Raw genomic sequence first — 27,547 nt, 5'->3', positions numbered from 1 at the left:
CTGTCTGCATCGCTTGCATCCCCATTTAACAATGTCATTTCTTTCTGTCACAGCTGTCACAAAACCCCATGCAGTAAATGACAAGCCAACTCCAAAGCACTGCACCTAGTAAAAATTTAATATAATAAAACAAATTGAAAACGGCAATATTATTTTAACCATTCACAATTAAAGTGGAAAAATTATAAGGCAGCCATTCATGGAATGATTTTGTGTACAAACTGTTTGGAAAAAAGACATTAAAATTACAGTTCCATACATGGAGTCAGGTAAACAGCAATGACCACACAATGTTTTTCCCTGGAAAGCCAAGGCTGCTAGGAGATATAAGAACAGTAAGGAAAAAAAAAATATTTTTAAAAGAAGTTTGATGTGAACAGGAATCTGAAATTTGTGATAAAGAATCCGATATTCATCATAAATTTTCCCACCATACTGCAATCACTCCTCCTCCTTCCACCCTCAAAAGAATACAAGTATACTTCTCTTTTCTTTTCCCCAAGTCCCAGCACAGAACGTGAAGGCAGCAGCAGGAACATTTATTCCACATCATCTTTCTCTTTTCTGCAATCAGCTGATACCCCATGGACACATCTGCTACTGTCAAAAGCTCTTTGAAGGCTCTGAACTAGCTCCTGAATAAACATGGTGGTTTTCCTGGGCCTCTCGGGTAAGATTAGCCTTCTATATAATCCACCTGGAAATGGTTCTTAGTCAACAGTGGGTTTTCTGTGTCTAACACCCAGCCATCTGACAAGCCACAACAATAAAAAAATCCTGTCTTGGTGTGACAGCTCTGCCATCCTTACTTAAATTAATGTCAGTGCAGCTTCTGCATCTGCCATTGAGTACTGAAAAAGAAATATTTCCCTTCTTTATATAAGGAACAATAAAAGCATTAGAACAGTAGGGAAAGTACCTAGACATCAGGATCAACAGAGACAGCTTTAGTCCAATTCCTATTGCCAATTAAGAAACCATTAACTGAAAAGAAACAGGTGATGAGATTATGGATTTCCTAGAGGGACCTACAGAAGGAAAGGGGGACATGGCTGGCACTCGGTTTAAGCATTTACCTGCTACACCTACTGCCACCTACCTCACAGAAAAAAAAACCAGGCAGAGAGGGCTATTACAGAGAGAGTAAAAGGAATTTGTTTGCACCAAGGTCTCCTGAGAAGTGGAAAATGATACCAGCTGGCCCTGACTACACGCAATGCTTGGATTTACTGTGACAGATGGGGAGATAGGTAGAAAGAAAGGGTTATAATAAAATGGACCATTTAATTTAACTCATTAAAATACTCTGCTTCAAGAAAGTAATCCTCCATTTGGTACTAAAAATTTGGAAAGGTTTGATAATATAAAATTTTACATTCTCCATATCAACATAACCAAAAGCTTCTTTAGTCACTGCAGTTTCACTTACAGAATTGAAAATAATAATTCAACAGAGATAACAGGCAGCCAAAACAAAATGCTGTTGATACTTCTAAATGGGTAGAAGAAAAAATAAAAATCACAGAAGTCTTCCATCACTCAACCAAATGCCAACATGAAAAGTATGTTTTCAGAATTTTTGTGCCAATTTTAAGTTGCCAATGTTTTAATTCAAATTCCCTCACCTGCTGCTGTAACTTGGCCTCTATACTTCATGAATCATTAAACTGAGTATTACTATTTCTGATGGCTGCCCCAGAAACTGGAAACATGATGGGAAGGACAGGAAAATGGAAAGATGACAAGACCTCTCAGCAGTGGCACCTATGATTAATGTGCCAGAGGTTATGTCAGCAGTGAAAAGCCTGGCTGCCACATCCTCACCAATACACACTGGTCCATGTAAAAAGGTACTATCCACATGCTTCAACCGAGAACAAAAGGCATGAAACCATGAAATGGGACCTTACCTCCATAAACCATTGCTATTGTTATACACAAAGTGAGGCTGAAGGGGAATGCACTCAGGATGTCAACTCCCAGGGTGGGGTGCACATGCAAGTGATAGGACAAAGTTTAAAGAATAAAAACTTACTGCTTTACGAAATGCAAGTACCTAGTGCTGCAGTAAGCTATCTCCTGCTCTTGCAAACCCTCCAGCTTTTGGAAACGGTTATGTGGAAAGATTAAACGTGGTAAAATAGTGAGATTATCAAGGAAGAAGGTAATTAGGGAGAAATCAGGAAGAACAGAACTCTGGAGTAAACAGCCCCGTGTATCATTTGCATGTGTTAGGAACCTGTCCTGCTGAACTTTTTAAACCAGTCACTTACCAGTTGCATTATGTATGCTGTAAAAATCCCCAAACCAAAACAAACAGACAACACCATTGAAAAACACACAGAACAGGATCCCATCCACATCACTAATTTTGCAGTGGCTTTTCAGAACACAATATTAAGGTCTCATATTAAAAAATGCTTGTTTAGGCCTGAAGCACTAATTCTATCTGAAAATACTGTCTTATGGGAAAATATGACTTCTAGTAATTTTGCATTGATCTTATATAGTAAAACACACAAATGAACAAGCACTCCTGGGAATCAATACTAGGTTCAATCCTGGGATACATCCATACTGTTACAGAGCCAACAGACAAAGCCACCACTAGTCCAAGAGCCAGGCCATATACCCATTACCCTCTGAACTAACAGACAAACAGGACGATAACAAAAACGTAAAGAAGTTATGAGGCACAATGAGCTGTGCAGTTTAACTAACAAATGGCATGAAAAACAGTCACACTCATTCAAATAGAAACAAGAAGCACTTCAGTTGAGAAGATATATCAAGACTTCAAAATTCATTTTAAAAAAACCAAAAAGAAAAAAGAAAAATATATTTGGCAATGTTATCTTCAAAAGTGCAGACAAAGTATAGCTTAAAAGGGGTACAGCATTAAAAAGTTTTCCCCTAAAGAAAGAATTTTATGCTGATTCTGTGCATGTCAAGCATTCCTGACTTTTCAATGCACTACAGTTATTAGAGTATAACATGTTTTGCATAAGGGAAATGGTGCCTGATAAGACAAAGCTGTGCCTTGGAAATAGAGGGATCTTTTACCACTCTTCTGCAGTGAGAGACATCAGCAATTGGCAGAAAGTTGTCCAGTAGATTCACCAAAACTAATGCTTATCAGTAAGAGGAAAATGAACAATTCCCAAAGGAAAAGCAAAATGTCTAACAGGTTCACTGCGAATCCACCAGTTGGGTTTTTTGTTTGTGGGTTTGTGGGGTTTTTTGTTCAGAACTGCTTTAGAAACACTTTGTATTCTATCTGCAGCATTAATATTTAACTAAACATCTTGTTTTGTTAGCCATAATACCTTTATTTAGTGAAAAACCCACACAGCCCCCTACTGATTTCAGCAGCTCAGATTTTTGAAAATGAGCTAGTAAAGTTCTCTGGTCCCTCAACAGCTGTCTCCATCAGATTTCCACCCCTCAGAGCCCAGAGCAGCTCTATTTCAAGCAGCACTATGGGTATCTCTCTCAACAGAAGCAGTAGTGTTATCACAGTAGCCAATATGTAATTCCTGCTGACATTTTTGGTGCTTAACACTTGACTGACTTGGCAGAAGACTATCTCCCAAGAAACAATGCCTTTTTAGAATTTATTAACAATTGAATAAACAATCAAAACACTATTCTCCTTGCTTCTATCCTTCGTCAAACAATGGAATACACTGCAAAACTCATTTGCACTTTCTTAACCAGCTGATTTCTTACTCTAATCCTACACATTGTCTACATAATTTCTTTCCTATCAAGTGACACTTCTGTGACAATAGCAGTGTTATCCAGAGTTCCCAGTGTAGGCCATTTCTGCAATACAATTAGTGACAAGCATCACAAGGGCCAATCGCGTTGCCAGGACAATGTAGAACCAATGGGGGAGAACCCCCTTCTTCATTAGTGAGACTTCAACCTCTCACAACGCAGCCATCCTTGGGTTTTGCTCTCAGCTGCAGAAGTTGAACTGCAGAATACTTTGGTGATTGCAATTTCATGATGAGTCGCTATGTTCTTCCCTGCTCACCTTTCTTAAACTTCAAGTTCCATCTTCCCTGAGAATAGGGCCAGAAGTAACAATTAAAATAGCATGTGTCTTCAGAAAAGAAAGTTACATAGAATTTGCGTCCGGCTGCCAAAGTACATTTTGCTACACTAAAAACTTTCCCAGTATTCCTCATTTTGCAATCAAGATTCCCTCTGAACTCCATAAAGTAGATGGGATGAATGATGGGTAAAAGAATGATAAAGGGAGCAGCAGACATTTACTGCTCATGTCTTATAGAGGAGGAGAACAGTGAAATTTGAGCGTTTAGTGATGGTGTCCAATGGACAAAACTAGAGGAATAAGGCATCCTAATACTAGGGCTGCCACCTCCAGACGACTGAGTCCTTTTCCTCCAGTTGATTCAGGTTTGTGGCTATGAGCAATTCCTCCTACTTCTGGGAGAACATGAACTGTGGCAACATAAAGGAAAGTCCCAGCAGAAAACAGCATAGCAACTCCAGTGGCATTGACTTCTGAAAGGGCTTCTTTGCTGCTCTGAAACACAAACAGCAAAAAAAGTGAGAATAAGCAGAAGTTCTTCAATCAGTAATAAAAAAAATTTCTCTCAGTATCCAAGCACAGAAGGATTTCTATCAACTCTCCCTGTCTCACAATGACAATGGCTTAGCATGACTTTAGTGTTTTGCACCTTCCATGTAGTAACTGGCACTCTAAAGTTGTGGGGGAGCAGAAAGACACCCCTCCTCCTAGTCACTTCACTTTGGACTTACAAAAGAAAAAACCCTTACAAAAGAACCCTCAGAAAAGCAAGAAAGTCACAGTCTGCTGAAGCATCTTATTTGACCATGTCACAGCCAACATACCAAACAGGTTTTGAAAAAAAAATAAATTTCATATTGCAAAGCCACAAATTTTAGGGAGGATGCTCAAGATTGACTTTAAACAAGGGGTTCAAATAACATGTTAGCCTTTAAATATCTGCTCCACTGCTCTTCGGAACCAAGTCCCAAAACATCACTCATTCAATATTTTATTTGTATGTAGATGTAAACACCCAGAACTCTTCCAGGATTTCCATGCAAACTGCACGAAGAAACGTGTCTTCTGCATCAAAACTGAGCACCCCTTCACCTCCATAATAGGATTAAGATATGCTGCACATCAGTAAATGCAGTGAAATGCAAACCCACATATCAGATTCAAATGCTTCCTGAATGCTCTCCAACTCAGGTGTAATCTTAGTTCTTGTGTTTATTTCTCAGGTCATTTTTCCAGAGAAAGATACATCAGCTGGACCTATAAAACCACAGTGACAGCCCTGATGCCTTATCAATTCTCTGTTCTTTCTGAAGGGCAAAATGTAAACCCAACCCTTGATGAGAACACTTCAAAAGAGTGCTCAAAGGGAATTCTCTTTTCTATTTACAAACGCAACCTTTTTTTCTGCTGTCTCTTGTACTGTAATGTCAAATATAAATCCTATCCAGCTAAAGTAAAGGATTATCCCAGATGATTTATTTAATCTTTCCTCCCATGCCTTGAGTTTTGTGAGATCACGTTATATCCTTTACAACACGCCACCACAGCACGTCACCAGCATGACACACCGCAGTTCAGAAACAGAGGAGCATCCCAGGATATGCTATGAGAAGCAGAAACATTTAATTTGGACAAAGATGATAAACTCATGTGCAGTGTTCCATTTCACAGGCCATTTGTTGCACAGACCCAAAACACAACGATGCTTTATGGAATAAGGCAAAAAGACTGTTCTAGCTGAGGACTCAACTTCTGACACAGACTTTGAATATAAAGGACCACTTCTGGGATGGTGGGGGAAACCAGAGGAGATTATTTCCTACCTGCATATTAAAAGAAGAATGCATGCCACAATGCTGAAAATTACTTATTTAAATAGGCATCAGCTAAAACCTGGTATATGAATAAATTGTTCTCAGTGGGGAGCAGCAGAAAGGATAAAACACAGAAATCAGACTTCTAAAAAAAAAAGCTATACCAAACTCTATAAAGGAGTTACGTCACTGACTCTGATGGAAAAACATGGATTATTATCTCTTTTGTGCATTTATATTGCTACCTTTTCATCAACTTTTCTTAAATCTTCGTTCTGCTGAATTTTTCAAGCAGTTTGGAATTATGTAATGTGCAACTCGTATCACAGTCCTTTCCCCAAACTTCACCACTAAGCTAGATTTTGGGCAGAACAAAACCACGGACCTACCTTGCTTAGCCCTAAGTATGTCACCATCGACATAACAGGTGCTGCTAACGCAAAGACCAGCAAGTGTTTTCTGATTCGATTCCGTTCTAGCCCAGCGTGCATCAGGAAGGAAACCAGGCCAAAGGCAGCTGGTGCCTGCAAAAAACAATATTCACTGCTAATACAATACCTTCTAAAACCCCCAGAAAGATGAGAAAAGGTTGAAATATGACTTACTACATTGAAATGGACTGAACTGGAAGACATTCAGGGCAGGCACTAGCATGCTGCAGCTAACCCAAATCTAGAGCATTCTGCAGACTGCCCCATCTTAATAACGGAACCTAATGGAAACTCATGTTCTGGCTATGAGAAAACACGTACTTGTGTAGTCATTATAAATACCAAAATACTCATTTTGACTAGAGTCATCGCTATAATCCCTAAGACTCCATCAACTTAGGTCATTTCTCTTTTCGTCCTGTTACTATCACACATTAGATAGACAGGTTCTTCATCTGCAGTAGAAAAATTCTACAATTAACATGGGGAGGGAAACAATTGCCCAAAGACAAGTAACAGTCAGCCTCCATGTTAACAAAGACTTAAGAGCTCTTTTGATTAGTTCATTCCTCTTCTCACCAGGAAGCAAACAAATACTTCCTTTTCCCTCTGCTGGCATCCACTTTCTTATCCAAAAGGCATAGATGTCCTACTACTCACACACTGAATTTACCATATTTTTTCTTGCAAAAAGACAATAGCAATCCACCCTGACATTTCTGAGGTAACACATAAAACTAAAATACATTAAGCATTTTTATACAGAGAATCCTTTTTTTTTTTTAAACTTAGAAGGAAATCATAAGTGAAAAAAGATGAGAAAGAAAAAAGCATCAATCAGGATCAGAAGAACAGAAAAAAGATACCAGAGAAGAAATAATTTTCTCTTCTAATACCAAATATTCATAGGAGAAATTTTCCTCCTCTAAAATTGTACAATTTCAGAAATCAGTTAATTTGAACATTAAGAATAACAAAAGCAAGTTTCACCTGACAATAGCCATAAGTTAAGCTCTAAGAGATGACAGTGACATTGCCACCCTCAAAAAAAGTTATGTAAACCACAATTTCTTGCATGAACAAAGAAAAGACATAATAGATATGCATTTCCTAACATTTTGAACATGTAATTATGCAAGATTTCTGATAAATTTACAACTAACCACTGTAATCTGTGCATATGCTACCATAAGGCAAATTTCATCTGCACATGTATGTTTGGAGCCTATATAGCCAATAGGTACATTCACACAAGTATTAAGCAAAGATCACCCCCATCTTCAAGAGCCACTGTTTGCTTGTCACCATCAGCAAAAGATTTGTTCTCCTACAGAAATGGTATGAGTGATGTTGAAGCTACTACAACAGAGGTAACCAGAAGTTGTAATTTAGTACTCTGATATTCAGTGGTTTCAAAAGACTAACCCTTTAAACACTAAAACCCTTCACAACAAATATCCTCCCCATTTTCTGATGAACATCACGGAACCAAAAGATTGTTGTAATCAGCATAAAACTGCTTTTCCTCCTTGAATGCACTAGCATATAGTTCTGTGCCTCACCCTTTAGAACTTCTCTGAATATGTCTCTTGCAGCAGTAGTAATCTAGGGTTTTCTTGTTTGGTAAATAAACACTACCACACTAGCTTCAGAAGTCAGTGTGAAGCTGACACACTTCTTCATGAGCTACTCTTCTCTTCCTATTTTTGGGAGACTTTTCCCAGCTTCCGCAACCAAGGGAGGCGGTAGGCAGTCAGAATTCTCTCTCATTTGCACTCCTCTCAGACTTAGCAACAATCATGTGCTCTACTATCATACCTCATACCTGTGCTTTTTGGTCCTTGACACTGTACTAACCTCTTCATTTCAATGGCACTAAACACTTCTGTATTACCTCACTAATGAAACTGTAGATCTTTAGCAATTCCTGTGAGTGTTAACAGTCTTTTGAAGAACAAGTAAGATTTTTTTGATGATAACTCACCTTGTGCAACATAATCGCAACAAACACTATCAACTGGACACTAGTCTGAGAAGTAGAAGCTGCTGCACCCAATGCAACACCATCAGCTGAAAAAGGAGTGCAGATTCATGGATTATTCCTCCACATGAGCTTCCCCATCCCCTCAAAGGCTGACAGTAGAAAACATGTTGATTTAAGAAGCTCTGTTACTGAAAACTGCCATTAACAATAGCAACCCAATGGAGGATTCACTTGCCTTTGTTTGTTAAGCCATAACATTTCAGAGTATCAGACAACCCTCAACAGGAGCTGTCTCATATTTCCCAAAACCACAAAAACCATACCAGGAATCAACTCAGTGTTGACACATTCCTTCAAGTAACAAGGAACAAGTTTGGTTGTTTTGGTCTTCTGTACTAAAAGAGACTTCCTGTCTAAATTAAAAAACCTGTTTAAGATACTAAGCATTGCAAGAATTTTAATTATTACCCTTTAAATGATTTTTCAAATATAAATACTATTGAAATATTTTTTATCACTTACAATAAATATACTGTCTAAATGAAATAGAAAATGGATACTACACTACTCCTTAATATATAAACACTTTGGTTAGTGAAGAAGTATCTTTTTGATCAACATCTTCTGACTTATCTAGACAACAACCTTCAGCAGGACATGAAAATGCATCATATTTATACTACACATATATAGTGAAGAACTACAATGTGAACATGGCTTGACTGTAACATACACCTAACAATCAGTCTGCAAGTCAGCCTAAACGTGTTTCAGTGAAGTCTTTGTGCTCCACCTTATAATGTCTTTTTTTTCCCTGCAAGGTACCATTCTTTTAAATTAGTATTTTTTTAAAAAAACCATCAACCAACAAGCAAACCCAAAGGTGTTCCACACTACTCATCAAATACGTTAGCCTGTTTTCAAATTTAGCAGCTAAAGGAGTTAGCAAAGGAATTGAAGAGGCAGAGAGTGAGCATCACACAACCTTTCAGATGGGGAAAATAAAAGAGTAAAGTAAAGAGTAAAAGAGAAAATTCTGTATCCAAATAAAACTCTGTGAAGCATCTGAGCACCCAGTTAAATCTGGGGAAGATCCTTAGGTCTCCTTGCCTTTTTTTTTTTTGTTTTGTTTGTTTGTTTGGGGTTTTTTGTTTTTGTTTTTTTGGTTTTTTTTAATAAAAAGCCACCTTCAAAAGCAAAACCCAAGTGTCTCCATCACACCTGAAGATGACCCACACAGCAATGCATGTACTTGACAGGCACTAACAATTACAATTAACTGCATTACCTGCAGCATGCACTACTAGTCCCAGTGTTGTGGTGATTTTGGAATTGCCTGATCTTGCAGCTTCTGGATCTGAAACAGTCATGAGAACAGTTAGGATAGAGATCAAATGAATAAACTATGCTGGAAAAAATAATTGTGAGTATCACTGTACATATCTCTCCCAGCTGCTTAGGCAGTTGTACTCAAAACTACCAGCTTCTGTATTTCTGCATTAGACTTACTGTAAAATAGTTTGACACTTAACACCTTCAAATCACCTGAAGTTCTGCCAACAAACAAGTGACAGATTCGTAGACAATTCTTTGCAATTTGCAGGATCTCTCTCATAGGCCGAAGCAGATACTATTCTTAACCTCCTAAAATGAAATGTTAAAGGTTGGTGCCACCAAGAGAAAGAAAAGCTATTTTTGGATCCCAAGAATCCAGAACTGCTGCAAGAGTAAGGATGATTTGTCCCCACACAGCTCAATGTTTGTGGTTTCCTTCAGGTGACAGTCTGGGTCAGTTTTTGATGCAGTGTTTCTCTGGCAGTTCCTAGTAAACAATAAAGTCTATGTGTCACAGCACCAGCTGCAAAGATTTCCCTTTGACATTATACACCACAAAGGAGAAGTGCAGCCAGTGCTGCTTGAGATCCAGTGTTTGACCAGAATTGCCTGAACATTTACAGGTTAGCTCATTACACAGCACAACAGGGCAATATCAATATCCACCACTACACAATCAGTGGTGAAACTGTTATAAAGAATCGCTGCAGGGTGGGTAAGCCCTACACAAGTATAGAAACATCTTATTATTCAACTGTTTAATTCCAGACAGTTTGAACAGCCATGACTGAATTATCCCAGCGGTCTGTAAGACAACTGCAACCACACCTACACAGCTGCTTCACTAAGTCTGCAGTGATGCCAAAACAGAAATTCCAGTCCTGTCCTTTCCTCCTGCCTGTCCCCTCGCCCTCCAGTCTCTTCATTCCCAGGCACCCATGTAGTTTCCCAATGAGCCAGATCAGGGAAATAAGCTAGCTAAAAACTAATGCATTCTCTTTGGTCAGCTTGATCTTCTGAATGAAGGGAAGCCTATGTGACTAATTAATTGCATAAGCTGCACTTGCATGACAGCAATCGTTTACTCATGTCAAACGGGAAGAGATACTCACAAAAAACATTTCCTTTACAATTGTTCTGGATTGACCATTACTAAACACAAAGAGTCACATTTGACTTCATAACTTCACTGTGGCCTACTGAATTTTTCTAGTTTAGACTAACTTCTAGTCACTCGGTAGATAATAAACTACAAGACATTGGTTCAAGAGAAAAGTGTTCTTCTTCAGTCTCTTTAAAAGACATTACAAAACACTGCTACATCTCCTGTGATGTGTACAGGCTAGATAAAACTTAATATTCTATTTTACAGTGTGTATCTCTAACACAGATCACAGTCAGTTTTTTCCTGGTATTTGCTATGACCAGAGACATAGAAAAGGGTCATAACCTACACAAACCAAGGATTCTTTTGGAAGAAAAAGAATCCTTGCTTACCTGCATCTCCCTAACATCCTCACTGCCATTGTTTCTTTAGAACAGCTCTGAAAATCAGCTACCCATGGCCGTGGCTCCATTTACACTTCTTCAGGAGCACACAGCTGACATAGGCCCTGCACTGGCCTTTCATCTGTACCACCCCATACGCACAAGTTGCACTGTGAACTGACAAGAATCCAGCCAAAACATATTCCCCCTCCTTCGTGTGTGCGTTTTACTTTTCCTTTCAGATCAATTCCTTCGTTTTTCAGGGCCAAATTCCAGCATCAGAGGACATTGTGTGGGTGAAAATGAGCAGCCAAAGGCAATAAAATACCTTTTCAAATGACGGAACACCTTTGGTGCATGTCAAGCTACACTCTGAGCATGAAGTCACAGGCAGGAAACAAAGGCAACCATAGGCAATTTTAGAGTCTTGCAAGAAACTGACAAATCTTTATACAAAGCAGAAAGTATTTCAAAGTAAGTGAGGCTCTAGACTAGTATGAGAGGCCCACCTATGCAGTTACAGAGCTTACATCTAATAATCTCTGCCACCTTACTTATGATAACTTGTTGCTCTTTGCAAATTTTACCTACATATACGACAATCAAGTAGGAAAAAACAAACAAATATAAGACTAACCTGAAGTTTTTTAGAGAGTCAAAGAAATCCCCTATGAGTGATATTGTAAAACAGACAATAACTCAAGTGTCAAGTCACCCTTCACTCCCACACCATACATGCTCATACAGTTATTTCATCTTACTGAGGAAAGCTCTCAAATTATGGTCAATTTTGAGATAGATTTCCAGCATAAACATTTCACATGAACCTTCGTTTATGTTTTTAAAGCACCTACTGAAACTCTGGACATGACTGGACAAATTAAATCCCGGTAGCACTCAAAAATAAAAACTGCAACTTGTTAATTAAGACTAATTAGCAAGTCTAATTGAAGTGAACCTTTACTTACCATCTGTAGAGTGTACATGAGAGCTGCCTATCTGATCCACCAACAGCATGAAGACAAAGCCGAGGACAAGGGACACACCAATGTAGGCATGCAACCTGGAATGGTCGTGGACATGCTCATGTACAGCTGGGATTTTCACTACCATCTCAGACTCAATCACATGCTGCTTCTCGCTTGCTGGGTGATGCTTTCCTGTGAAAGGCAAGTGAACAGATTAGGAGACAGGAGACTAGACATGGCATAGTCACTTCTTTCCTCCTCTGCAAAAGCCTCCCTCACACTTTCCTGGACAATATACAGAAGTCCTTGTCTAAGGTCTTTCATAGACAGTGTTCTTAGCAAAGCCTGGCTGGTTTCTTCTCATACATCTTCAGCATGGAAAAGCAAAGAAAGCATTAATATGTCATAAGCCAAGCTGCATTTTAAATACAAATTAATTCACAAAAATTGCTGTATAATTCCTTTTTTAATTGAAGCTGCCAGTTTTGTCAATATTCAGAGATACCGTCAAGCAGTTACTTCGTTATTTTCATTTAAGTGAGAAAATACAGGATGAGGAGATAAAATGGGTTCCATTTAATAATAGATTTAATACCATCTTTAACTGATGCTGAGATACAAACAAGCTAGTATTGATACACCCCATTGATACAGACTATAACAATAGCTTAGTCAAGCACACTGATCTACAACTGTCAGTACCATCCCAGAAACCCAAAGTCCAAGTCCTAGGGATGAATGATATGTGGTTGTTTCTTTTCCCTACACAAGCTATTAAAGCTTGCCCATGCTTTTTTCATTTTGAGAAGGTCTTTTGGACAGCAACTACTCTTCAGAAGCTTTAAAAACTTATACCAACAACTTGACTTACTCTAGCAAGTCATCATCTTGCTGGAATATTCATACATCTTCTTGGATGAGACAAGTTTATGTTCATCCCACTGTACAAAACATCACAATGCCATTACTACAATCAAAGCACATCAGAATGGGCTTGGTAGCAAAGATTTCAAACATATCTTTGCTGAACGAGATTGATCCCTAAAATTACTTTGGACCACACAAGATTTTTGCCATCTATGTTATGAAGCTGACTTTACTTCAGATCATTTCAAGCCATAAATCTGTGTAAAACTCAGGGCAATCTTTCTGACAGTGGTTATACGGTTTCAGCAGCTAAAACAAAGGACTGAAGTCAGCAAAGGAATTTTATTTGCTGGTAGTACCCAAACCAAGATTTCACTACGCTCATACACAGGTTTATGATCAAAGAATAATCCAAGTCATGATATGCTGTTTGCTCTCAGCCTACAAGGTCAAAAATTAGAAGTTATTTATTCCATAGTTTGTGGGTAAATACAGAAGTAATAGTAAATTATTTCCATATCAATGAAAAGCACTCAAGTGCTTGATAGCAAGCAACCAGTCAGTTAAGCTACACCTGAAAGGGAAAACAAAGCTCTCTTTTTGTTTTTCTACTTACATTAATATACCTCAATGTTTCCCTTAGTTGCACCTTTCTACGTTTAATTATGTAAATAGATGAACTTGGAAAAAAAAAAAAAAAAAGAGAAAGCTGTTCTCATGTCTTAAGTTTGATTTTGAATATCCTACTTTTCTAAGAAAAATATGAGAAATATTTTTTGTAGTTAAATCTGTAATACCCATTAATTCTGCCCCTTTGCAATTATAAAAAAAATTTTACAGATAGACTGTTGTTAGACAATACTGTGAGTCAGACATCAAGTCTGAAGCCATTCACAGACAAACTCTTTTTTCCTAGGTAAATACTTCTGCTGTTACTACTACAGTACTGGAAAGTGTCTTTTTCTGCCATACACTAACAAAGTTATAGCCCGTACAGCTCTACACAACAAGCTGTCGAGTCATACATGAACAGTATGCCCCATTTAGTGAAAAAGTATTAAAACCCACAAATGTTCACAGCAATTGTATTCATTGCTAGCTGTACTATTACAAGAGAAAATTAGTCTACTCAGAATTAAAATTGAATAGAGAGCAAACCCACAACTACAGCTCATTAGAGACATCCGACATCAGAGTGCACAAATTACAGTACAGTATAAAACCATAATCAGAGCTTCTTTCACTTCTTGATAAAGCATGATTTTATGTATTATCTTCCATTTATTCTAAATCTAAGCAGAACAACATAAATTTAGTGGAAGCTAAAACAGTATACATTAAAGCGTATTACTAAAATGAAATATAAAAGTTTAGAAACATGAAACCCAGTACTACAAGGAAAGCAAAGGACTACAGTTACCTCTCAATCCCAGATCAGCAACAACACTACACCAGATGTTTGCAAGGTTCTTTACAGCCTCAACTTCATAGTGCTTTCCCCTGCAATCAGCAAGCCATTGCCATTTACCTTCAAACTTTTGATTCTGAGAATACTGGAAAAATCTCATACATGCAATGGCCATCTAATAGCACAAGTCTCCAAGCAAAAGCAAAATTTAAAGTGTGCTCCAAACAGAGGTGATGAGCACTGGCTATTTAAAACAATGTCATAACCTCAAATTGAGCTCTATTAAGGCAGTAAGACATGCTCCACACAAACATCCCCGCAAGACACAATCTCTGCTCACTTTGAGCTCTTCATTAGAGATGATGAGGTGGTGAAGACAGTGACAGTAGACCGGAACTGGATGCTTGAACACAGAGATTTAGAGGTGTAATGTACACCACCATCCAAGAAGAAATGCCTGCTACTCTGTGAATTAGCCCTATACAACCATAATTTTCAGCTAAGTATATTAATTCCAAGATGTTCTTCAGCTTCAGAGGAAATTCTTATTAGGGCAGGGATACAAATCTGTAAAACACCTCCTGCAATTGCTTTAATGAGAAGCTGTCTAAACTACAAAAAGAAATAGCAAATACTCCATAATTTTATTCTCTGCCAAAGGCATCCTTACACCTCCTTTGAAGTTCCAGTGGCAGTTAAAATTTCACTCTCCCCAGAATAAGAAACACTACACATGACCTATCATAAAAGGCTGTTATTCCATGAACAGTACAGTATCCAGACACACAAATGATTCAATAACTCAGGAAGAGTCATCAATCTACAGTCTGATCACATCCTTCAACATGCAATATGCCTACGGTAGTTTTTGCATTTCCATGCCTGCTTTGTGTCATGCTGATGTGAAGCTCTTCCACCAATCTCATGCTAAAAACCGTAAAAGGGTGCCTTGGTATATCATAACGCCACGACCTAAGTTATTTTGAACGAGGCCATCTGGGTTTGGTTCTTACCCTCCAAAATGTCTTCGTAAAGTGCATGTACTCCTTCTGGCACAATGACAGCCAAGGCAGTTCCACACAACAGCCCAGCACCCAGAACAGTCACCAACTTCAATCTCTCCTGCAAGAAAGTACAAAACAAGTATCATCTTTAGGAATGAAAATGCTTTCTTTACTCTCCCTTATTAAGAGAGGCTGGGGAAGGGGGTTACTTGTTACATAAATATTGAGCATTTGCAATTAAACCTTACCAACAACACATAAACTTAATGTTTTTATAGTATAGTAAAGAATAATAGTTTTGTTAATATTTTTGGAAGAATTTCTGTAACAAAAATAGAAAACACACATTGTTTATCAGTACTTGCTGCTATTACTTAGAGTTATCTTCCTAGTTATATTCTAGTTTGGGGCAAAAAGCTTAGACATCTCTTCCTCTCAACCTAATTACATTCTGTTTTACCAATAAATTCACCAATTCACTTCCTTGTGACTACACTGACAGGCTAAAGTCAAAGCCATGTACTAAAATCCAAATATATAAACATATAATGGGGTCTAAAATATGACAGTTTGCAAAGGCCATTACTCATAATTTCTGTAAGAACCCCTATCACGTAACATGCAGCAACCATGGGAGTTTAGATCCTCCTAACAACTGTGTAGCAAACATTTTGTGGCAGGACCATCATCATCTTCCATGCTCAATGAAGTCTTGAGTGCCACCAAAATACTCATGTTAACTACTGAGGACCTAGAGACAGAGGTCAGCATTTGAATAACAGGAAGCCACTTGTTGCATATCATTATTATGCCATCCATTCTCCTTCATGCACGGTAATGACAAATTGTTCTGTCTCACCGAAATGTGCAACACTTGCATAGAAGAAGCAGGAGGCACTAGGGACATGCACAATCAGCTTCCTGAAAGCAAGCCAAATGTGACCATAAGGGAACAACTGCAGTGCTACTGGGGAAAACGCAAAGTGTAAAGTTGCCACAAACATGCACTGCATACTAATGTATGTAATGATTATACTTAGTAAATTGTCATACAGTGGCAATCTACATGAGAAGATAAATTTTCAACATCTGCTGTTCATAAAGTAATTTTGCAAAAATATAGTATCTTACAAGGATAAAACCATTATTTTTATCTGCAACTATAATATCTTTTGCATACATACACAAACACAGAGAAAATTGTCAGAAGGAATACTGCTTTATTACAACTGCAAATACAGAGTATAGCTTGCTTTCAGTTGGGCACCTGTGAATTTTAAAGGTCCATTAAAGTAATACAGACTAACAAGTTATCATTACAAGATAAGTCTTCACATCTTCTTCAGTACAAAATAGTTAGTGAATACAGAAATTTAGTAACAACAGCCTACATAGATAGGCAAAAGTAATATAGTTTTATCCATTTCTGTTAAATACATTTGCATGTTAAAAAACAAAAGCAACACAGTAAAAAGTGCTAAAATTCCATGGAAAAAATCTCAAATTCCTCAAATTAGCAAACTGTTCCACTGCTCAATATTTGACATTGAAACTCCTACTCGGACCTATCAAAAACTCACACCTGCTTTCAGCAGGAAGTGGCCCCAGTTTCTGCCTCTGTTACACCACCACAACATTCAAACTGCTCCAATTCCTGGGGGTTTTTTAGGTTTTTTTACATTTAGACTACACTTTAAGAGATAGCCTCAGAACTGGTACAGTGCTGTTTCCAGCCCTAAATTAGACCAACTGAGTCCTGTAAATTAGGATTAAGCTGAAAGGGTACCTCTGCACACAGAACTAAGGCAAATCTCTGTTCAGTTTGTACCTTTTACCACCCATGTTTAGTCATACCTGCCTTTCCTGGAGTTTTATACTTTCAAAAATACCCTAATCTAATAGAAACAATAGAACACAGCATGAGATCAGAACACAAGTAATAAATTCCATGGCAAAAAAAATAATCTGAAGGAATGTATTAACACTAATGAATAATTTTATTTTTCTCTAGTATCTGGGGTCTCTTATGCGTAGCATTCACTTTTATTTTCAACTCAATCATTACATTAGCCAGTGGGAAGAGGCATTTTTACTCACTGTGGCCATCCACAAAACTTTTTGCAAACTATAGAATGGACCGTCCAAACATTCATTTCAGTTTGAAATTGTCTTTGTTGCAGAATCCTAAGCAATAATTTTAAACGAAACAATTATAACTTCTAATTAGACACTTCCAGGATTAGCTGGGATTTGCACATCATGGACAGAGATATTTTGCTCTTTTAAACCAGCATTGCATGCAAACCCTTAAAATATCTTAAATAAAAGACTTAAATCAAGTGTAAAACTGAGTCAAGAATTTCTGAGAGCTTAAGATACCACAATAAACTTGACTGCACATTTGTGTACTGATGGTAAAATACCACACACACAAAAGGCTAATAAGATGTGATTACTGCTTAGGCAGTTTTGGATCCACAACAGACCTGTATTCCTGCAGCTGCTGGAAGCCTAGAAAGGTTTAAGAGACCACTGATTCAACTATACAAAGAAAACACAAAGACAGATCAAGAACCTTACCTCCAAACAAGACTGAATATAAATTACGAGTTAACAGGTGACTATCAAGTACATACATGACTAAATGCAAAATTAAATTTAAAAAGAGACAGTATTAGCACATGAGGCAGCACCCTCAGCAAATTTGCAAGAAAACCCTTCGTGGGCTTCAGGACAGAATTGAGTTTTGAAGAGCAAGGCAGTGGAAGCAAGAACACTGAAGACACATAAGGCAAGGTCCACCAAAGCATCAGATGAAGCACTGGCAAAACAGAAGTCTGCTGATGTTCATGTGAAGATGCCCAAATACACTGTTAGGCTGAAATTCATTTAGTTGAGTTGTACTTTTCCTAAAATGAACAGCCTTTCCTTCTATGCTGCTCAGGGTCTACAGCTCCCAAAGCCTCCTAGTAATAATGGGACCAAAGGACAAGTGCAAGCAGCCCTCTGACTTGATGGAAGACAAAGGCACATTTCTCCTCCGGCGCCCTGCTTCCCAAAAGTAGCACTACTTCCAAGAGAAATGGGCACCCCTCATCAGAGTGCTCTTACTACCTTAGAACAACTAAACTCTCACTACACCATACCTCCATACAGTAACCATCATTTAGACCGAAAAAAAACCCGCGGGTATCAGAGGATATTAGGAAACTTACAGAGACTGTGACAATCGTCATCACCTCAACAACCATTCCTTAGACGCAGCCAAATATGATTAATGAGGAACTCCTGTACTGTCTGGAAACTTACCCGATCTAGGAAAGTCTCCCTCTCCTTTAACAGTACCTTAGTTATCCAAGGTATTTTTCCAAAAGAATGCCAATTGACTTTCACGTGGCAGTAACTTGAAGTTCTACAGTAATCAAAAAGCTAAGGTTTAATTTTCAACAGTGCAAGCTGTGAACCAAGGTTTTCTGAGAATATTCTTGGAATTTTTTTTTAAAGCCTTAATTTGAGGAGCCCACAGGCACATAATAAGAGATAATCTGTGACTTCACCAATTTCTTACACAAGCTTCTAAGAATAGCCATGCTTATTCATGTCCTTATACTACATGCTGAGACTTCACTCGTAACAGAGACTCGACTCAAATCTGGCAAGTTTAAATAGCTTCTGTACACACTGTGAAACAAACATAATTTCACACAGCAGTTTTAAATGAAAATTAATACTGCACTCATAACTTTTTAAGTTACAGCTTCATCCTTAACAGCGCTGCCGGATTGCAAAGGGACGGCACCAACTCCTACTGGGAGATCTCTCTGGTTTCTCCGTTAGCAACCAACGAGCAGTTTGGCGGAGGTGTCTTACCTCGGAAAAATTAACCGCCAAGGGTATAATCCCTGCCACATAGCAGGCGACCAGCATGGCCAGGGACAGCAGGCAGATGGAGGGGAAGTCATCCATTTCGCCGCTTTCTGTCCGGTCCCTTGAAGCGAAATCCAACAGCAACTTTTCCACCTCGCCCCTCCGCACGCCTCAACCCGTGCAGACACCGAGCTCCCAGGAGAGGCTTTCAGCCATCTCTCTCGCCTGGCGACAGCGGCCGACTCGACCCCCAGCCGGGGGTGTTCGGCCAGCCCGGGGGCGGCCGGGGGGCAGGAGCGGCCCTCACCTGAGGCGGGGGAACTTTCACCCGCACCGCGCCGCTGCCAGGACACGCGGGAGGGAGGGGTTGGAGACAGCGAGCAAGCGGGCGGCTCCTCACGGCGGGGCAGCCTCAGACAAGGCCGAGAGGACCCTACGGCACCAGCGCTCCCACCCCACACCCACAGCCGCTGCCCCGGCGGCCAAGTGGCACCTCAGCGCTTCCCCTTCCGGGACGGGCCGCGACCCGCCCCGCCCCCGCGCGCTTCCCGGCTCCAAGATGGCGGGCGGGCGGCGGCCCGCGATGGGCCGAGAGCGGCTCCCTCAGCAAAGATGGCCGCGCGCCGCGCCCCGCCCCGCCAGCCTGGCCGCCGGCCCTGCGGGCGCGTGCGCGCGCGCGCGCGAGCGGCGCTCTGGCGCGGGCGGCTCTATGGTGGCGGCCGTTGGCGCGGCGGCGCTTCCGGCGGGCGCGGGGGCCTGTGGGGGATCGCCGCGCGCCACTTCTGCCCGGCGGTGCTGAAGGAGCCGAGCCGCCATGGTGAGAACGGGACGGGACGGGACCGCCGGGCTCCGTGCACACCGCGCCCGCACGGGCAGCCTTCCCTTCCCCTCCCCTCCCTTCCCCCTGGGTCACTGCGGGCGGGAAGGCCGCGGCCGATGGTGCGGGCCCGGGAAGGCGGCAGCACGTTTTGGCGGGGCAGGGCTGGACGGGGCGGGGGCACAAAGGTGGCGGCGGCGCTCGGGGAGCGGCGCGCTGGAGACTCCCGCCCCCCTTCCCCGGCACCTTCTGCCCCTTCTCAGGGCGCTGCTGGAAGCGCAGCGCTTTCCCGCGAATCTCGCCCGTTGAGCGAGCCTGCCTTAAATGGCTGATTTGCGCTTTCCATGCTGCTTTCCCTGCTCCTCCCCTCTGCTCGGAAGAGGGAAAGGCGGGAGCTTGCGTTGGTGGGCTGTAGGAATGGCACGCTGAAGCTCAAAGGCCTCCCTATCATCGTGGTTTCATGCGTTCATCTAATAAATTAAGATCTGTTGAAGGAAGTTGGTGCCCTGCGGTGGGAGGGCAGCTGCTTGTCGGTTTGCAGCGAAGTTCCACATCTGCCTGGCACTTGCTCCAAAGCAGTTGGCTTCGGCCATGATGGGCAGCTACAAGCCCTGTGCCTGGTGGCCAGAGTGCCTGGCAGAGGTAACTGCAAGACATTTAGGTGTGTGCAGTGTGCTACTGGTATTTGCATCACTGCACGTCTTACCCTTACAATGCGTGTTTAGCTTCCACTTTTATTGTTTTGGGGCTTTTTTTTTTTTTTTTTTTTTTTTTTTTTTTTTTTTTTAACGCTTCCTTGTCAAATAGACTACAATTGGTGGAAGCCTCCTTGGGCAGATGCTGCCTAGCTTTTAAGTCTTGCTGGTTTAGCTCTTGGCACTGCCTTAACCAGTTTTACAGGGTTCTGCCTTCAGTAACAGGAGCAATTTCCAAAGTGCTCTCTAGAAGTTCGAAATTGGTATAATATAAACCATGTGGTGTCTCATTCCGTGTCCTGCTGAAAAGGAGCCAGTACAACTGTGCTTTTAAGGAAAATGCAAAGGAATCTAACTTATGCATCATAATAATAAGGGTCCGTATTGGGCTTTTCCAGGTAACCTGGTGCTAATGCCAAAAGGTTTATGGATCTTCCCTTGTTTTCGTTTTGTGTCACCTAGGCACACAGGGCAGGTAATAATAGTTGGAAGAGACTTCCCTCAGGCTTCTGAACTTGTCATTCTTTTGTACCTACATGGTATGACAGGAGCGGCAATTTTATCAAATCAATTTTTTTCCCTTAAATTAAAATAATGTCAAGTTCCCAAAGAAATGTTTGAAAAGCATTAATTCTACAATACACATGATCCAATGGTACCAATTTTAAAATTTTTTCTGGGCCAGTATCTGGTAATGGATATTATATAGTATCTGAAGTCACAAATGGCTTAAAGTCAGAAGCCCAAATGATTTCTGCTGTGAAGTTCTGTGAAGCTTACATGTCTGGCTCACTTATTTTTCTATAATCTGATTATTTGGATAATTTCAGAATTTATACATTCATTTAGCGCTCCTCAGTGATCAGCTAATTAAAATGATAGTGCTGGAAAAATTATTTTATAATAATGTTTGGCAATTATTTGGACTCCCTGCTAAGACATGCCTGTTCAAGTACAATGCACTTTGGAACAGCCAGATGCCAGCCCCCTTTGGGGAATTCCTTTCAAATCTATCATCCTCTGGCACACATGAAAGTGCATTTAAATGATCTACTCTCCTTTGTATGACTTTTGTTGTTACAGTGTGCAGCTCAGAATTCCCCTTTTTTTCCACTTCTGATTAGGAAAAGTCTTGCTCCTTCTTTTTGTCTGTGTAACATTTTCCTGAACTTCCCAGAATCTGCTACTGCCATGTTGAAACAGAATTTTAAAAACTGAAAACTGTATTCCAAGGATGGGAGTACTGTCACTTGTGGGTTAAGAATTTGTTCTGTTTTGGTTTTTTTTTTCCTGTAAATCCTAACATTTCTCTTTTCTGTCACTGCGTTTGATGAGCACTGAACTGGTGTCTTCACTGATTTCCAAAGTATGGGTCAGGATTTTTCTGTCAGCAGCTGGTTAAGCCAAATAATGTCTTACCCTGCCATTGCCTCTATGTTGTGTGCTCACCTCATATATTAGCACTGAAAATGTTGGATCCAATTAGCAGCACTGGAAACGGCCGTTTGCAGCATGCTTGCAAACTTTCTGTGCTATGCAACCTGTTAATTAGATCACAGATTGTGTACACTTCAAAAATCTTGCTTCTTTGCTCAAGTTACTTGCTGTAGCCAAGTGAAAAATGTTATGGAAATAATGGAAGCCACAGAGTGTACAATCATCTAAGTCTTCCCTGCAGAAGAACAAGCTTATGGACTCCAACATTTGGAACAGTTTTCTGTGCCATAATTACTGTTTAAGTAAACTCATTGAAGTGTGAAAAACCAGTACATCTGTTTTGCAGGAAATAATCTTGAATGTTAAGTGCAGATTTATCGTATCGTTTGTGCTCCCTTGAAGGTAAATGAGTAACTCAAAATAGCTATTTCTGTTAAAACCTTTAAGGTGAGACTGACAATGTGGTTAAGTTGGGTCCCCTCCTTGCTCTTTATTTGGGGCATTGAAAATTTTACTAACAGCTTGCATTTGGAACAAAATAAGTAAATGCACTAATGCCACAGCTTTTATACATCAACTTTATTGCTTTGCTTGTCTGTCTAAATAGAAACTATTTCTGTGGTATTTTTTTAAACACAATAGCTGCTTTACTGGTGATTTTACACATTTTAAAGTTCCATAAGGATTGATAGGACTTGTTGGAAACAAAACTTACTAACACAGCTTATATAAATAGTAAATGCTATTTGGAAAATGTCTGTGTCCTTGATTGCTAGTCTAATATTTTAGTATTATACTTCTTTTTACTTCTTCTTTCATATAAATAACTTAATTCAAACAAAAATCATTCAAAGTGCAAGTAAACTGTATTTTTTTGGTGTTTGTTTTCTTTTCCAGTCTCACACAATTCTACTTGTCCAGCCTACCAAGAGGCCAGAAGGCAGAACATATGCTGATTATGAATCGGTGAATGAGTGCATGGAAGGTGGGTGGATGCAGACAGGGTAGTTAAAAACTGTTGCTAAAACTCTATTTTTGACATATTCACAAACTTAGTAAGAAAATAAGTTATTCTTCATGTTTTTCAAAGGTAATTCACAAAACCCCTCATACTTTTAGTTTACTAATGTTCTAGCAAACTAAAACCTAGTTATTATTTGTTTCTAAAACTTCCTTTTTCTATTAAATGTCTGGTTTTGATTTAACTAGATGGAACCACATCCAGTTTGGGAGAGTAGACAATATTCTTTCTGAGCCCATGCAGATTTCATTGCAGGATCAGCACCTAACTCTCATATCTTTTCTTAGCACTGTAAAGGAAAGATTGCTACTGGAAATAATATATTAAATAAAGGATTGTATGCAGTTGATACATAATTTGCAGTCTCATGGCACATGTGCCAGAGTAAAGATCCTGTGAGACATTGATACACATAACGAGCATGAAAAGAAGATTGAAATATTAGAGCTGTAGTTCACTTAACATTAGTCTTGCAGGAAGTTTTGTGAAGCAAACAAAAGTATAATAAAGACCATGTAAATCTCTGTGCTCACTTTAATATTACATTTTTCTCAAATGTACCTGAATTATTAGTAGGCTAGCTTAAATTTTAAAAAGTGCTTTAAATCTGTATACAGGCTTGTGCTGTCACTCTTACCTCAGTACCCTCTTTGACTCTTGGATCAAGAATGATCATTCTTATGAGTTCTTCTGTTTCTCAGGTGTTTGTGCAGTAGAAATACATGTTCTAATTGCTGTCTTAAAATTAAGCTCCATTGGAGCTTACTGCATGGAAAGTTACATATTTGACAGAGCTACAACTTTTTCCCCTAGAGGATGAAAACTTTTCTTTCCATGCATCTTACCTGCTCTTATGGTATTATGTTTCAATGCAAATCACTAGGAACAAAAGAATTTTAACTCTAGGAAATCTGATTGGTTTTATGGTGATAGTCTCTAAACTTTATTTGCGGACCAAGAGCTGAAAAAGTTTCAGCAGTTTTCTAATATTGTGTTGTTAATCTTGTTTCTCTGTAGGAGTCTGTAAAATGTATGAAGAGCATCTGAAGAGAATGAATCCCAACAGTCCATCCATTACATATGATATCAGCCAGTTGTTTGACTTCATCGATGACTTGGCAGACCTCAGCTGTCTTGTGTAAGTTCAGTTGTACAAGTCCATTTCAGTGACTTAGGAAAGTCAGAAGTCTTCCCTCTAAACTCTTTCATGTGAGTTTAACATAATGCTCGTTTATGTGGTTTTTGCAGTAACTGTAGTGCAGCAGTAGCGCAGCTGCCATAACAAGTTGCCCAATCCAATTAATTGCACAAATATAAGGTATCTCTAAAGAAGGCTTAGAAACCAGCAGTTCTTGGGTTTTGTTCACATATAAGCTGACAGCATTTCAGATACTGAAATCCAACTGTTTAATACAGCTGACTATTTTATTACTGCTAGAATCTGTTTTAAATTTACCTTTGTGCTGTTGGTCCAGTTCCTCAGGAGGCAGAATGGTTACAGAATTTTTTTCAGCTGAGGCAGTACTAGTGGTGGGGTAGAAGGCTACAGAAGTCCATTGCAGCCAAACGTTTGTTTTGATCAAGATATAGCAAGATGAAAGTTTCTGTAAATGCTGATTACGTGGTTAAGGAACAGAGGAATTCTCTGGAGAGCCCTAGCTAATTGTTAACTTGGTCTTGTGAAAACATCTCCAGTTCTCATTTGTGTGTCAAAGCTGGGGGCAAGCAATGGTGGTCTTGTGCACTTCCCATTCTGACTGCACGGTGCAACTGAGTGTTAGATTTCACTGTTCAGAACAAAATTTATGTTAGGTTTAGTACTTTCCATACAATAAATTTCAAGGTGATGTTTTGATATGACAGTGGTATCAACTTTGCAGAAATGCTGTAGAAATAAGGATACAAATCTCATATTCAAGTAACAAAAGACATAGTATTAGGCTTTTGAATTTCAAAATACCAGAAAATTTTTAAGTGAGACTGTGGTGTAGACATTCCTGCAGCCAAAATCCCACTGCAAGTACTTGTGTAGCTGTCCATTGAAAGACTTTCCCAGTTTAAAACACAAAATTATTTTTAAAAACCTGAGCATCAGATTGTTTTCCTTTGTATTCTGGTTACTGGTGCTGACTTACTACAAATGCCATTTGCCAAAGTTTTCAGTAGAGCAAATAAAATGAGCTCACAGTTCTGCAGATTTACCTTGTCCCTACATATTCTAACGCGTTTGATCTTCAGGTGTTGTAGTGCTGGACTGATGAAATTTGAGAAACGCAGTTTATCTAACAGACTGAAACTAGCCACTTGTTTTAGGAAGTAGCAGCTGTTTTCTAGGATAGTTTTGTGCCTTTCTTAATTAGGCTTGTAAAATCAGTGTTGTGCCAAATTCTACTTCAGCTTACAGTTTTCCACCAGATGGCACACATAGCATAAGGTGTATCAGACATGTCTTGTGTTCACAGAAATTCCTGAAGTACTTGATATCTGCTTTTGCTGTGTAGCATTGTGAATGGATTTGGGGATGGAGGGTAGAAATCAGTAACTTTTCCTGAAATGAACATTTCTTACAGTACACTAGAACTGCTGCTGCATGAATATATACTGAAGCTCTTTGGCCTTGATCCAGTCATGCTGGGGTTTAAATAATAAGACTTTTCTAAGAAACAGCATGCTTATGGTTTTTTCCTTAGGTAAGAACTATAAATTGTTCTGGAGTGAATTAACTTGGGATTTTTACTCAGCTTCTTACCACTGACCATCTCACCCTTCTTATCTGATCAGAAACAGGTATACCAAGATTTAAAGACTGACCAGGATTCTAGTAGCTCTTGAAGCATTCACTGAGAGCACCATCTTCATGAACAAAATATTAGCTTTAATGACTGAGGGAGAAAGGAGGGCATGAGCCTACACAGATAACTTCATGCAGTTTGCTTTCATTTTTCAGTCTCATTCTGTTTTAATTCATCATGCCCTGAGTAACTGAATTCTCTGGCCCTTGCTAATGAACTGCTTTTGTCAACTATCCTTGAGTAGCAAAGAAAATGCATCTGTGCGTTCTTGTTTTCAGTTGGCTTTTTATGAAGTGCCCTTGTTAGACGTAAGCTTGCCCTCCGTGCCAACTGGCAAGAATCCTTTGTCATCCATCTACCTTTGCTCCTGGAAAAAGTTGATTTTATTAATTTTCAAAAAATTCCAGACAGAAGTTGAACACTTGAAAGCTTAAATAAATCCTTGAAGTAATGTTGAAGAAGTATTTGACTCATTAAGATAAATTAGATTGTTTCCTGGTGGAACTATTCTTCTGCATTCTGAGCTTTAGAATACTAAGATTCTCTATTTGTTGTCTCCCTTAAATAATTAAATGCATGAATTTAAATGTGAACACACTGTGATCCAGTCACTCAGTAGTCCTTGGAGCATCTAGTTTTGTTTCAGGCTCAGGCTGATGTGCTGGGCAACTGTTTTTGAGAGAACAGGATAATCCATTTGATAAGTGGCAATTCCCACCTACTTCTGATACTGTCTTCTGTACACAACTTTCTGCCTCATACGCTTGAGGACAATTAATTGTTTGTGAAGTTCTTCTGGTAAACATATTACAGAGCAGACTGACATTGCTTCGTGTTTCCTCTGCAGTTACCGTGCTGATACTCAGACATACCAACCATACAACAAAGACTGGATAAAGGAGAAGATCTACGTCCTCCTCCGCAGGCAGGCCCAGCAAGCAAGCAAATAATGGGGGCACCATCATGGCATGGGTTTGGGGAGGGTTTGGACAACAGGTGTGTACAGAGTGTAGTAGTGAACGTTTTGTATTATAGTCATCCTGTTGCCATCTTGATAAACTCCTTAGCCAGGACTGATTGTATTTTTAGAGATACAAGGATTTTGTTGGATTTTACTTTTTTTTCAGTGTAAATGGAGAAGAAAGTACAACATCTTCAGCAGAGTTTTGGGGTTTTTTTCCTCCTTTTGCTAATGGTCCTACCTTATTTGAACCCCTGGGGCTGTTCGCATTGTACTTCACCACATTTGCAGTATGTGTCCCTCTGTGGGTTTTTCAACATTCAGTTATGTCCTTGAGATGTCTTAATGGGAAATAAAAAACTACCCTTTAGCTAAATTTGAGTGCTCAATTTTGTGGTTCCTGTCAAAAAATACAAATCTTTTTTCTTGTTACCCAAGGGATAGGGCTTCAAAGGTCACGTGGACTGAACCAACAGTTGTTTCCTGTATTGCAGAGCAGCTCAAATTCTGGCTTAGTCTTGATACTATTTTCCCTGGGCATCTTTGGGAAACACAGCAACCCTCTTGCACTCTACAGCTGATCTCTCTACAAGGCGTT

General features: G+C 39.6%; 2 protein-coding genes across 2 annotated transcripts; one reads left to right on the top strand and one right to left on the bottom strand.

Annotated features, from left to right (window-relative positions):
- Nucleotides 1–97: 97 nt before the first annotated feature.
- Nucleotides 98–19,738, bottom strand: SLC39A9 (solute carrier family 39 member 9). Its single transcript, XM_048308410.1, has 7 exons — nucleotides 19,230–19,738; nucleotides 15,369–15,477; nucleotides 12,081–12,272; nucleotides 9,578–9,646; nucleotides 8,290–8,375; nucleotides 6,264–6,398; nucleotides 98–4,555 (listed from the first exon to the last, which is right to left on the bottom strand). Exons 1-7 carry the CDS (start codon nucleotides 19,323–19,325, stop codon nucleotides 4,325–4,327), a joined length of 918 nt encoding a protein of 305 aa, XP_048164367.1. The 5' UTR covers nucleotides 19,326–19,738; the 3' UTR covers nucleotides 98–4,324.
- A 196-nt stretch (nucleotides 19,739–19,934) lies between these two features.
- On the top strand, nucleotides 19,935–27,325 carry ERH (ERH mRNA splicing and mitosis factor). The gene is made up of 4 exons (XM_048308098.1): nucleotides 19,935–20,043; nucleotides 23,073–23,160; nucleotides 24,214–24,334; nucleotides 26,836–27,325. The coding sequence occupies exons 1-4, from the start codon at nucleotides 20,041–20,043 to the stop codon at nucleotides 26,936–26,938; spliced, it is 315 nt and encodes a 104-aa protein (XP_048164055.1). The 5' UTR covers nucleotides 19,935–20,040; the 3' UTR covers nucleotides 26,939–27,325.
- Nucleotides 27,326–27,547: the final 222 nt, after the last annotated feature.

The sequence above is a fragment of the Corvus hawaiiensis genome, chromosome 6, assembly GCF_020740725.1.
Source record: "Corvus hawaiiensis isolate bCorHaw1 chromosome 6, bCorHaw1.pri.cur, whole genome shotgun sequence".
Classification (NCBI taxonomy): domain Eukaryota; kingdom Metazoa; phylum Chordata; class Aves; order Passeriformes; family Corvidae; genus Corvus; species Corvus hawaiiensis.
The sequence above is the reverse complement of the archived record's forward strand: the minus strand, read 5'-3'. Positions and strand labels throughout refer to the sequence as shown.